The 12,063-nt window shown below is 50.3% G+C and overlaps 1 protein-coding gene across 1 annotated transcript; it reads left to right on the top strand.

Annotated features, from left to right (window-relative positions):
• The first annotated feature begins 10,469 nt into the window (after nt 1-10,469).
• LOC137152044 (trace amine-associated receptor 4-like) lies at nt 10,470-11,513 on the top strand. Its single transcript, XM_067546511.1, has one exon. The coding sequence runs from the start codon at nt 10,470-10,472 to the stop codon at nt 11,511-11,513; it is 1,044 nt and encodes a 347-aa protein (XP_067402612.1).
• The last annotated feature ends 550 nt before the right edge of the window (nt 11,514-12,063 follow it).

Raw genomic sequence — 12,063 nt, 5'->3', positions numbered from 1 at the left:
ACTGCAGTAACAACATTCTTTCTGATTGCAAATCCTCTGTTCTAGCCATAAGTCTTCACCATAGGCTTGTACTCTGCCACTGGACAAATTGCAAAGTACTCTTTCTTGGCTAGGGAAATGTTTCTTCTCAGCTCACCTTTGTTCTACAAGAAACATAGAACATCTTAACAATGCACAACTTCCAATAAACATACCTTTTGTGGAATGGTAGCACAGAAGCATTTTTGCTGTTGGGGTAAAAATACTCACCGTTAATTAAATCAGATGTGTAATTGTCTCCCACATGGAAACATTGCAGATCTTCCCCCTTTTCTCTGTCACTGAATACCATTTTTTTTCAAAATCATGTAAGCCTATACATCAAGACCCAGGCCTCACTGATTTCATCAGACCAAAAACAATCTTAAAATATTTCCCTGATTCTCTTCCACTTTCAGTGAGTGTGTGTGGCCTTATGTTGATGTCTGACTCTTGCTCTGCCTGTCGCAGCAGTGACCGGTGCTGTCTGTAGATCCAGCGATGAGTGTTCAAACAAGTGTTCTATTAGTTTGCCTTTCTTATTCTGACATATTATAGCTAATAGATGTTGTAACTTGCCAGTCCCTGTAGATGTATACACGTTCTGCTTGTGGCAAGGATATTTCACTTTTAAGTATGGTTAGTAAGATCCTTTGTTTCACAGTATGGACTGTTCCGCATTGCTGTTTTACATATCCTTCTGGAGTCCACAGATACACAAAAGGAAAAATGGGCAGCACATAACTTTGCCTTTCCATTACATATCCAAGCTAGAAGAATATTAAAGAATATCCAAACAATAGAACCTTGGGTATGACTCTTGGATGAAAATCTCATGAAAAGATGTTTTCTTTTGAGATGTGTTATTTACTGTTTTGAGTTATAATTCAGCATTTGTTTAGCTCAATAGAACTTAGACGTGTGTTCATAATTAAGTACGTGCTTAAGTATTTCACTGCTTGTGCATCTAGTCATGGAAAAAAGGGAATGAGACACTTATTATTTCTGGAATATTTTGCCCATGCGTAACTGTAACTGACCGTCTTTGGATTCCCTCCCCCTGAGCAGATATCCCACTGTTTTAGAAGTCATTCAAATAATTCCTTTTTCGTTCATCTCAATTAATACTTAATTTTTATATTATAACATCTATATTGAAATAGACTTATACACCCCAGAGAGGTTAGGGCCTCATTCATGCTAGAAAATAAGGGCTTTCCTCCATGGAAAATATCAATGAAAATGAAAAATAATGCATTTTGGTTGGAAAATAGTTAGGAATTTTTGCTGCTGTAGTGCCTCATGGGAGTTCTTGTTCAAGTGCCTCAGGCCTCATTCTCCTCTATAGGTTGCACTCCCTGGCTGGACTATATCTTCTGAGATGTGCACAGTCTCCTCTCTGGCTGTGTGGAGGTTATATGACATGAGAGTTGCATGGACACGGTGCATTATGGGAGATGAAGTCTAGACGTACAGAGAGGATAATGAGAATATCAGGTGCCTAATTACAATTCCCATGAGGGACTGTGGCAGCATTTAAGAACTGAAATATTTTGGGTTTGGGATGAAATATTTTGGCTTATGATCATTCATTGTTTTGATGAAAAAATTAAACTTTCTACTGAAAATAGACATTTCTTGCCAAAAAAAAGTGTTTAGCCATAAAACCAATTTTTCAACGAAAAGCAGTTAAGATAGAACACTTTCAACCACCTCACTGAGCAGAGTAAATGAGAATCCCTGTCTCATAAAGCTTACAATTTATTAGAAGCCCTTCCATTGTTTTATGTTTAGCATATTGTGAGCTAGCGAGGGCAGAGGACAGCAGGAGAATGGTCCTATTTGCAACCCAGGAACTGGGTGGGTGCAAGCCCACCCACTGCTAACGGCTCCTCCCCCAGCCTAAGGGAAGGAATCACTGGACCCAGGGTACAACTAATGGCGGGGGACAACTAATGAAAAAAACAGGGAGGGGTGTGGGGGTCACAGGGTCAAACGGAGGGAACCTGAAGGGGACACCGAGCAGAGAACCCCGGACAGCACCCACTGCTCCCGGAAGGCGTCAAGGGAGCCAGCGGACGCTGCCCAGAGGAACTCTGCCCGGAGACGTGAGCACACGAGGGAACGGAAGTAGGCCCCACAGTCGCAGAGCACCCCCCCGGCCAACCTCCTCTCCCTGGTCTTGTAGATGGCCAGTTTGGCCAGGGCTAGGAGGAGGTTGACCAGGAGGTCCCGCAACTTTGTGGGGCCATGGAGAGGGTGTGCATAAAGGAACAGGTGTGGGGAGAAGTGTAGCCAGAACCTCAGCAAGAGGTTCTGGAGGAGCCAGAACAGGGGCTGCAGCCTGGTGCACTCAAGGTAGATATGCGCCAGGGTCTCCCTCATGCCACAGTAGGGGCAGGTGTCGGGATGAGGGGTGAACTGCGCCAAGTACACTCCCGTGCTCACGGCTCTGTGAAGGAGCCGCCAACTGATGTCCCCGGTGGGCCATGGGGTCAAGGTGGAATACAGCCTGGCCCACCGGGGGTCCTTGCCCTCCACAGGTGGTAACAGGTCCCGCCACTTGGTGTCGGGGCGGGACACGAGGGCGAGGAAGTGAAGGGTGTGGAGCACGAGCGTGTAAAGATGGTCCCTTGGCGCGGTTCAAAAAAGAACCGGCTGTAAGTTGTGCAGCCGGCTCGCGGCGTAGGGGGAGGGAGGCCGGGGGGGCTCACGGGCCTGGGGCCTGATGGAGAGCACCGGAGGGCTGGGAGTGAGGGGGGGGCGGGGACCGCCCTCTCGCGAGACCTGCTCGAGGTAGACCCGAGCAGCAGGGAGCAAGGCTGCCTTCACCTCCTGGAGTACGCGCCGGGGGGGGGGGGGGTGCGAAGGGTGGAGAGCCCCATGCGCCGAGCCAGCGTCTGGGGATCCACCCAGTCCCCCCGGTCATAGTCCAGGAGATCTCCGATCTTGGTGACTCCTGCCAGGACCAACCTCCAGCGCACCGAGAGGGTCTCCGCCGCCTGCACACGAAGGTGGGGATTGTGTAGCAGGGGCTCCGCGAGGAGATCCGCCCCCTCGGTGGCCACAAGGGGCCTGGAGACCGCAAGCAGCCTCCAGGCCTGGAGGAGGTCCCGGTAGAAGACCAGCAGCTCGGAGAGGTCGCGCGGAAGACCCCTCGGATGGAGATAAAGGAGCTGCCTGTCGTATCGGAGCCCCCAGAGGCGGCGGAGGAAGGTGTGTGCCAAGTGGCTCCACGCCGGACTACCTGCACCATAAAGGAGTCTCTGCAGGGCCTGGAGGCGGAAGGTATGGACCTGGCTGCGGAGGCAGCACAGGCCCTATCCTCCCTCCTCCAGGGGAAGACTCAGAATCCCTGCAGAGACCCATTGCAGTCCTGGCCAGAAGAACTCCAGAACGGTCGTCTGGAGGTGGGCCAGGAAACCCGGGGGGTGGGGCCAGGGTATTGAGCCGGTGCCAGAGCATGGACAGGACTAGCTGGTTGAGCACCAGTGCCCGCCCCCGAAGGGAGAGGCACCGGAGCAGTCCCATCCATCTCTGCAGCCGCTCAGACACCCTGCCCTCCAAATCGTGCCAGTTCTCCGCTGGGGAGGGATGGGTGGCGGAAAGGTAAACGCCCAGATAGAGCAGCGGACCCGCGCTCCACCGGATGGCTTGAAGCGCGGGTGGGAGGGAGCTCGCCCGCCACCCGGCCCCTACCAGCAGGCCAGAGCTCTTGACCCAGTTGACCCGGGTGGAGGAGGCTGCCAAGTAGACAGCCAGGCAGGCCTCCAACCGCACCAGGTCGCCCGGATCCTGGACCGCGAGGAGTACATCGTCGGCATACGCTGACAAGACCAACCTCAGCTCTGGCTCACGGAGCACCAACCCCGTCAACCTCCGATGGAGGAGACAGAGGAAGGGCTCAATGGCCAGGGCATACAGCTGGCCCGACAGCGGACAGCCTTGACGCACCCCGCGCCCGAAGCTGACTGGTTCGATCAGGGTCCATTTGAGCTTGACCAAACACTCCGCGGAGATGTACAGCACCTGGAGAAAGCCCACAAAGCGGGGCCCGAAGCCAACCGCCCGCAGGGTGCCCAGGAGATACCCATGGTCCATCCGGTCTAACGCCTTCTCCTGGTCCAGGGACAGGAGGGCAAACGACAAGAGATCCCGGACCAGATACAGGTTATCAAAGATGGTACGGCCCGGGACGGTGTAGGTCTGGTTGGGATGGACCACGTCCTGCAGCACGGACACCAGCCGCAGCGAATGGCCTTGGCTATGATTTTATAGTCTGTGCTGAGGAGCAAGACGGGACGCCAATTCCGAAGGTCACGGAGGTCCCCCTTCTTAGGCAGCAAGGCGAGCACGGCCCGCCTGCACGAAAAGGGGAGCGCTCCGCCGCCTTCAGACTCGGCCCAGACGATGGCGAGGTCTGGGCCGAGGACGTCCCAGAACGCACGGTAGAACTCCACGGTCAGATTTATTAGTGGGCATGAGGCAGAGGGCCGCCGAGAACTCGGCCAGAGTGAGAGGTAACTCCAGCTGGTCCCGGTCGCCCATGCCGACCGTGGGGAGTTCAGTCCAGAGGACCTGGCGGGCGGTGACGTCGGTCGGATCCGGGGAGAAAAGGTCAGCGTAGAAGGCTCTGGCCCTGCCACGCGTCTCCACCGGATCCGTGAGGGGGGCGCCGTCGGCCGCCAAAAGGCAGATGACGTGCTTCCGGGCCCCCCTCCGTTTCTCCAGGGCATAGAAGAAGCGGGAGCCACGGTCCATCTCCCGAAGGAGACGGATGCGGGATCGAACAAAGGCGCCCCGAGCCCGGAGGTCTTCAAGGGCCCGGAGCTCCTCGCGCTTCTCCCGGCATGCTCCGCAGAGGGACGGATCACAGGGGCTGGCGGCAAGATGCCTCTCCAGCTCTAAGACCTCCCGCTCCAGCTGCTCTATCCCCGCATCCCTCCACCGGCTGGCCCCCCCGAGTGTAGTCACGGCAGAAGAGCCGGGCGCGCACCTTCCCCATGTCCCAGCAACGCCGCGCCGAGGGAAAGGCATGCCTCTGCTCCTGCCAGGCCAGCCAGAACTTCCGGAAGGACACCACGAAGCCCACATCCTCCAGCAGGCTGTTGTTGATATGCCAGTAGGCCGGCCCCGGCCTCTCCGTGGTGAGAGAGGCCGTCACGGACACCAAATGGTGATCCGAGAAGGGGGCCGGCCGTACGCTGGAGGAGTGGGCCCGTGAAAGATGGTGACGGGAAAGATAAATGTGGTCCAACCGGGAGTGGCGCGACCGGTGGTCCCCCACCCGGACAAAAGTGAAGGTGACAATGTCGTCCAGGTGGTGGTCGCGCCAGATGTCCACCAGGGAGTGATGGTCTATAATCTCCCGGAGGACGTCTGCGGCGGCCGGGCACTGCTCGGTCCCTGTGCGGTCCCATTCCTCGAGGGTGGTGTTGAAATCCCCGCCCAGGACCAGGCACTCGTGAGGATCCAAGGTGCCGAGGAGGGGCGTGGGGTCAGGCGGGGGGCCCTCATCGACACTCAGCGCGGGCGCCAGAATTATCTTGGCGCCCGCAGCCCCCGTGAGGGACAGGGGGCGGCTTGGGTCGGGGTCCCCAGGAGGGGCGAGAGACAGCTGTCCCGCCTCAGATGCCCCGGGGCCCAGCTGCTCGGCACTGGACGTCGCCTCGAGAGGCCCGGTGGCTGCTGATGTTAAGCCAGCCACAGCCGGGCAAGCATCGGGCACGTGGAAGCAGGCAACTGGAAGGGGAAGGGAGGAGGAAGGGGGCGGGGCACAACTGACCACCCCGCCCGGCCAGGCTGCAAGCAGGGCGGGGTGCCAGGGGCAAACACCAAGGGGAGTGGATGGTCTGGGAAGGGGGTGGGGGCAGAACGGCTAACCACTCCTCCCCCCTAGGCTGCAGGCTGGGGAGGAGGGCACCGCAAAGGGGGGGGCAGGGACGGGGCGGGAATATAGGGGGATGCCGGCTCCTCCGGCTGCACTGGGAAGGGGGGGGGAAGGGTCACAAGCTCAGCAGAGGGTGCAGTGAATAGGGGTCAAAAGAAATAGGAACCGGGGTCCTGGGGGCTCACAGGCACTTAGGAGCACCCGGGCGCACTGAGCGGGGGAGGGGGCAGGTCAGAGCAAGGAGAGGCAACATATGCATGGGGATGGGTAAGGGCAGGCACGGAATAAGGGCGGGGTGGGGAGGAGCAAAGGGCTCCAAGGAATGGGGCAGGAACAAACAAAAAAACTGCTGAAGGGCAGGGCTGGGCGGGGCAAACAAAACAAACACTCAGGGCCGGGGAAGGACAAAGGCAAGGGGGGGCAAACTAAGCTGGAGCCTCCAGAGGGCAAAGCAAGGAGCAAGGGGAGCTCTCCAGCCCGACAAGGGGAGGAGGGCCAAGGAGATGGGAGGGGAGCACAGGCGCCCAGGTGGGCTTGGGTGATGGGGAAAAAAAAAACCCCAGTCCCTGCTGCTACAGTGGTCCCAGGCAGTCCAAGGGACGAGCAGCTCAGCCGAGAGTGAGGAGGAGCAACAAACGGTGGCTGGGGGGCAGCGGAGGGGGTGACGGCGATGACGGTGGTGGTGGGGCGAAGTGGGGAGCAGATGGACCGGGGGGGGAAGAGCTCCCCGCTGCCTCCCCCCCACAGAAACAACAGTACCTGGCCCCACCACCACAAGAGCAGAGGTGGTGCAGTCACTCAGTCCAGCAAACAATTCAGCCCCCTCTTGAGCGCTCCCCCAGCAGCAGCAGCAGCAGTTGCAGAGATGGTAAGCAGTCCCCTCCTCGCAGGCACAACAGCAGCAGCAGCAGGCTCCCAAGCAACAGCCAGCCCAGGAAGGCCTCGTCACCGGTGGTGCGGGTGGCAGCGGCAGTAGCAGCAGCAGCAGCAGCAGCGGAGGGGCCACTCACCCACTTCCCCCCGGCCGGCCGGGAGGGGGGCAGGCCGGCAGGGCCCCCAAGCATGAGCAGTGGTAGCAGCAGTAGCCCCAGGAACTCCACAAGCCTGCAGTCTCCTCCACGGCAGCCTCAGGAGAGTGTGGATGGGAGAGATAGGAGCCCCAGAATGCTCAGGGCTCTGTTCCCTGTGGACTAACTAAGTGCCATTAGGGGGCAATTAGGGGCAGCTGGGGCCAATGAAGGACCAGCCAGGTGCTTCATAAAAGCCCTCTGCCCCCAAACAGTCAGGGCGTGAACTGGAGGAGTGGTAGTGCCGTGCTATGGATAGGATAGGATAGGATAGGATAGGATAGGATAGGATAGGGAAGGGAAGGGAAGGGAAGGGAGTGCTGACTTACACGGAGGAACAGATCAGAGTGAGAGTCCTCTGGACAAAGAAAGGTACCTGGCTCAAGGAGCCAGAAGGAGGGGGAAGATTGGCCCAGGGGAAGACAGCTCAGCTGGGAATATGGTGCCAGCAGCACATAGCTGCTGGTCATAGGGCCCCTGGGCTGGGACCCGGAGGAGCGGCTGGGCCCGGGTCCCTACCCCCTTCCTCAGGGAAGGTGGGTACTGGAGACGCCCTGACCCACTACGAACAGTACAAGCGTGGGACCCACTGGAGGAAAGCCAAATATTTACCACAATATATAAGTAAATGCAAAGTTCATCCTCCCTATTCCAATATGGCTATGGATCAAACCCAATAATCTCCTCACTGGGTTCTTTGTGCATTATTTCTGTCAGTTGCACCAGCAGAATGAAGGGTTACATAGCAAATCTGCCACAGGAAAAATACCATAGTTGACTTGTGAACTCACCAGGGACTGCTACAGGTCACTCTGCTGTATATATACTAGCAGCAACCCAGTTAATCTGACAAGGAAAGAGGAAAAATTGTAAATGCATTTTCATTGAGCATTGCCCCTAAGGAGTCATATGGAGGGAAAAAAAGCAACCAGACAAGCTTTGCAATTTAATAAGGAAAAGGAGATATATATGCACTTTGCAGATAAGCTCATAAACCATTCATTGATCTGAATCAGAAGATTTTTTAAATGAAACCAATGACTAGAAACAAAAGCAGAAATCCCAGTCAAATATATATTTTTATGAAGAGATGAAGTACAGAGAGTGATCAGGTAAAACATCTTTTACTCTAAATTTGGTGTAACCAACTGCATTTTGTAAAGTATTAGAAGAACTGCACTTAATTTGATTTTTCCAGTCTCAATAGTGGAATGACTGTATTGACAAAAAGTTTTCTGATGATTCTTTCAGAGGAAATATTCTTCCGTGTATGATAAAAAATAATTTGAACCACTACGTAGAATAAAGAAGTCAATTGAATCTTAAAATGTGTGGTAAGATCATTGAGAAACTGACTAGAGACGGACAGCTGGATCATCTTCAACAATTTATGTTATGCCAGTGACAGATAGAACATCAGAAAATGGTATTCATGAGCTGATATATACCAATGTGAGGACTGCTGGGATGGGCTAGGGGATTTGTTTTCCATGAGACTGCAATCTCTAAAAGGTTGCTTTTACAAAATCTGTTGTTGAGCACACACACTCTGCTATTTCTTAGGGACGGTAATGTCCTATATCCTTTCAAAGTAGCAAAGCAAGATAAGACACTAAAATCCTTTCCTGACAGCACTCTTTTTTCTTTTGGGTATGCCTATTGGTGTCAGTGGTGCTACTCCTGGGAGTAAAGATACACCCATGCTTAAATGCTTCTAGGAATAAACTTAATTAGACATAAGGTCTTATATTGCTTCCATCAACGTCAGTGTTAAAACTCTCAATAACTTTAATGGGGTAAGCATCTAACCTAGATCTGCTACTCTCTATATCTTTGGTGTAAAAAGTAGAGAGGAGAAAAATCACAACAAATTAAGCACGCATCCAGCATTACTGGCTTTTGGGGACATTCCTAGTAGAGGGTTATTTATATTAGATAAACAACCCTACTATAATGACCCTATATTGCGGTATCAGCCTGGCATATCTGTTGTAAACCTGCCATTATAATGGCAAACATTCGTATTCCTATAATGCAATGGAGTTTCAAAAGGATTTTAGAAAGTATGCCATTAAGCTTTTATGTACCCTGTGGTACAGAAATAGCTTTATATGAACCTGACAAGCTGGGAGAAAGAAAAGAAAAGCAGGAATAAGTGGGGGACAAATAAAACAGATGGAAAACACAGGAGAAGGGATATGGAGCTATAGAATTAGAAAGAAGAAAGAAATGGGACTTGCAGATGAGGCAGCTGATTTGTTGAAAATCTGTATTCTACTGAAGAATGAATCCCTAAACTGTATGCAGCCTAAGCATCTAATTAAGTTTGGGGACCTTGTAGCACAGGAAACCCGCAGCAATTTGAGTCTTGCAGAACCTCTTCTTGAAATTACCGGGGAAATATATTTTACTACTGTGAAGAAATTATCATTAAACTCCCTAACTCTGATTATATAGACACATAGCATTTGTGTATATTTATGAATACATGCATGTGCATGCACACAGTAGCATATAATTTGGACGTTCTCAGGCCACAGAGGCCACCTTCAAACTCCATCACTTTAATTCTATTGTACACCAAGAATCGTATACTACTTTGCTGTCATAAGGAGTAACATGTAGATGAGAGTGTGCAGACTGTAGTGTGACAAATACATTTTTTCTCTTCATAGACGTATATCTGTAACAGTACATAGCGGTGTAAATAAAAAAACAGAAGTCTAAAGTAATAAATATCCATAATACAGGATTAATATAGTTCACTAAACTGTTGTTTTACCTGTTTTTCAAATCTTTCAATGCATTGAGGTATACATTGTTCAGCAAACCCAAATGACTACAGAGCACTACACTATTACATAGCCAAGCATGTGCAGCTCAGTGGATTAATATTAAAAACAGAAACTTATCTGCAAGTATACACTCAGTGACCTATCAGCAAGCATGTTAAAACAAGGAGGCTGTGAGTGAGCTTTTGTCATTCTTTTACCATGAGGTCTTATCAGCTTCACAAAGTGCTGCATATTAAAAGCATTAGAGCATCAACCAATTTGGATTTTATGATGCTGTAATGTCTCTCCTGCAGAATGGGCAGTACCTCTAGGAACAAAGATGTCTGAGATGAGCTGTGCAAAACAGGTGTGTGTCGCATGTTTGAGGCTTTCATTTTGCAAATCACTCATAGTGTTTATAGCATTGAATGTGAACTCCATACAGAAAATATCCAAAATTCCTTAAAGGTGAGCACTTTAAGATTCAAAAGTATTTAGTAAATGGTTCAGCCAAGTTTTTGTTAGCATTGGGCCAAAGGCTGCTATCTCTGATACAGGTGTAAGTCTGGAGTAATTTGAGATGCTAATCAACTAATCTGAAATGCAGATTTGCAGACGTTGCTATGGGTCATGTTCCTTTATTTATTTATTTTTCCTTTTCCCCCAGAACTGGCTGTCCTGTAATACTTTTGAACAGGTTTCTGTCGATGATCCCAAGTCATGAACTCATCCAACCTCTGGAGTCCAGAGAATGTGCAGTATTGCTTTGACTTTGTTAACAATTCATGTGCTAGAAATGTAAGGTCTACAACCAGTCTTTGGGCCATGTACCTCTTCATGGTGGGAGCTATAGTGCTCACAATGAGTGGAAACCTGCTTGTGATCGTTTCCATCGCTCATTTCAAACAGCTTCACTCTCCAACCAACTTCCTGATCTGCTCCTTGGCAACTGCGGACTTTTTGCTCAGTTTCATGGTTATGCCCTTCAGTATGGTCAGGTCTATTCAGTCATGCTGGTATTTTGGAGACATCTTCTGCAAACTCCATACTTCTTGTGATATAATGCTGTGTACCACCTCTATCTTCCATCTGTGTTTTATCTCTGTTGACCGTTACTATGCAGTATGTGACCCCCTGCATTATGTCACCAAAATGACTATCCCTGTGACATTAGTATTTGTATTAATTAGCTGGTCTGTCCCATTCTTATTCGCCTTTGGCCTAGTTTTCTCAGAGCTAAATATTGATGACATTGAAGAATATGTGGCTTCCATTGACTGCAGAGGTTTCTGTGCACTGATATTTAACAAGCTCTGGGCAGTGATGGCTTCTCTTATAGCCTTCTTTATCCCAGGCACAGTGATGGTGGGTATTTATGTTCACATATTTACTGTGGCAAGAAAACATGCAAGACAAATCGCTGAAATCCCCAATGCAATAAAATGTGTCTCTGCAATGAAAAACAAAATCTCTACAAAAAAAGAGAACAAAGCTACTAAAACTTTAAGTATAGTCATGGGGGTGTTTGTTTTGTGTTGGCTCCCTTTTTTTACTCTTACAATAGCTGATCCTTTTATTAGCTTCTCAACACCTGAAGACTTGTACAATGCCTTCCTCTGGCTGGGATACTTCAATTCTACTTGTAATCCAATCATTTATGGATTATTTTATTCTTGGTTTCGCAAAGCATTTAAATTGATTGTGACTGGTACTATCTTCAGACCAGATTCTTCTACTCTTACTTTGTTTGGTGGAAAAAATTAGTTAAACAGGTAGGGGTTTTATGAATGGAATAGCATTAGTAGATGCCTATGCTATTTCTTGAGATCTTTTAGAATAGTTCATGTAAGGCCCTATATATTGACAATATTGACAAGAATGTACACATGCTTTTGGAGAAACTCATTTATAGCATGTCTGTATAGGTATTGTTGAGGGATTAGCATGCTATCTTAATGAGCTGTCTGTGTAGATAGTAGGAAGTGACAGAGCAGTCTGGCAAACTATACAGTACATTCTATCCAGGTATGTTACTGTATACGCAGTGATCATTTTGCCAGCTACACTACAATATCATTTCTGTCCACGTACCAGTTGGAGCCTCCAAGAGCAGTATTTAAGCAATAATGTGTTATTTCTTTGCCCACGTTTGAAAATGGACTCCCCATGCTGGCCCCCAATAACACCAGCCTAACTCTAATTGAGAGAATCTTCTTGTAATTCTCAGCATTTATAAGGGTAACAGAACCAAGCCCAAAATGTTTTCTCGAGCTGAATATTGATCTTTATCTACATATAAGCTACCCAAGCCAGT

This window comes from Emydura macquarii, unplaced genomic scaffold, assembly GCF_026122565.2.
Source record: "Emydura macquarii macquarii isolate MOO-44397 ecotype Brisbane River unplaced genomic scaffold, CSIRO-AGI_Emac_v2 contig_1146, whole genome shotgun sequence".
Taxonomy (NCBI): Eukaryota; Metazoa; Chordata; order Testudines; family Chelidae; genus Emydura; species Emydura macquarii.
This window is presented reverse-complemented; position numbering and strand designations above follow the sequence as displayed.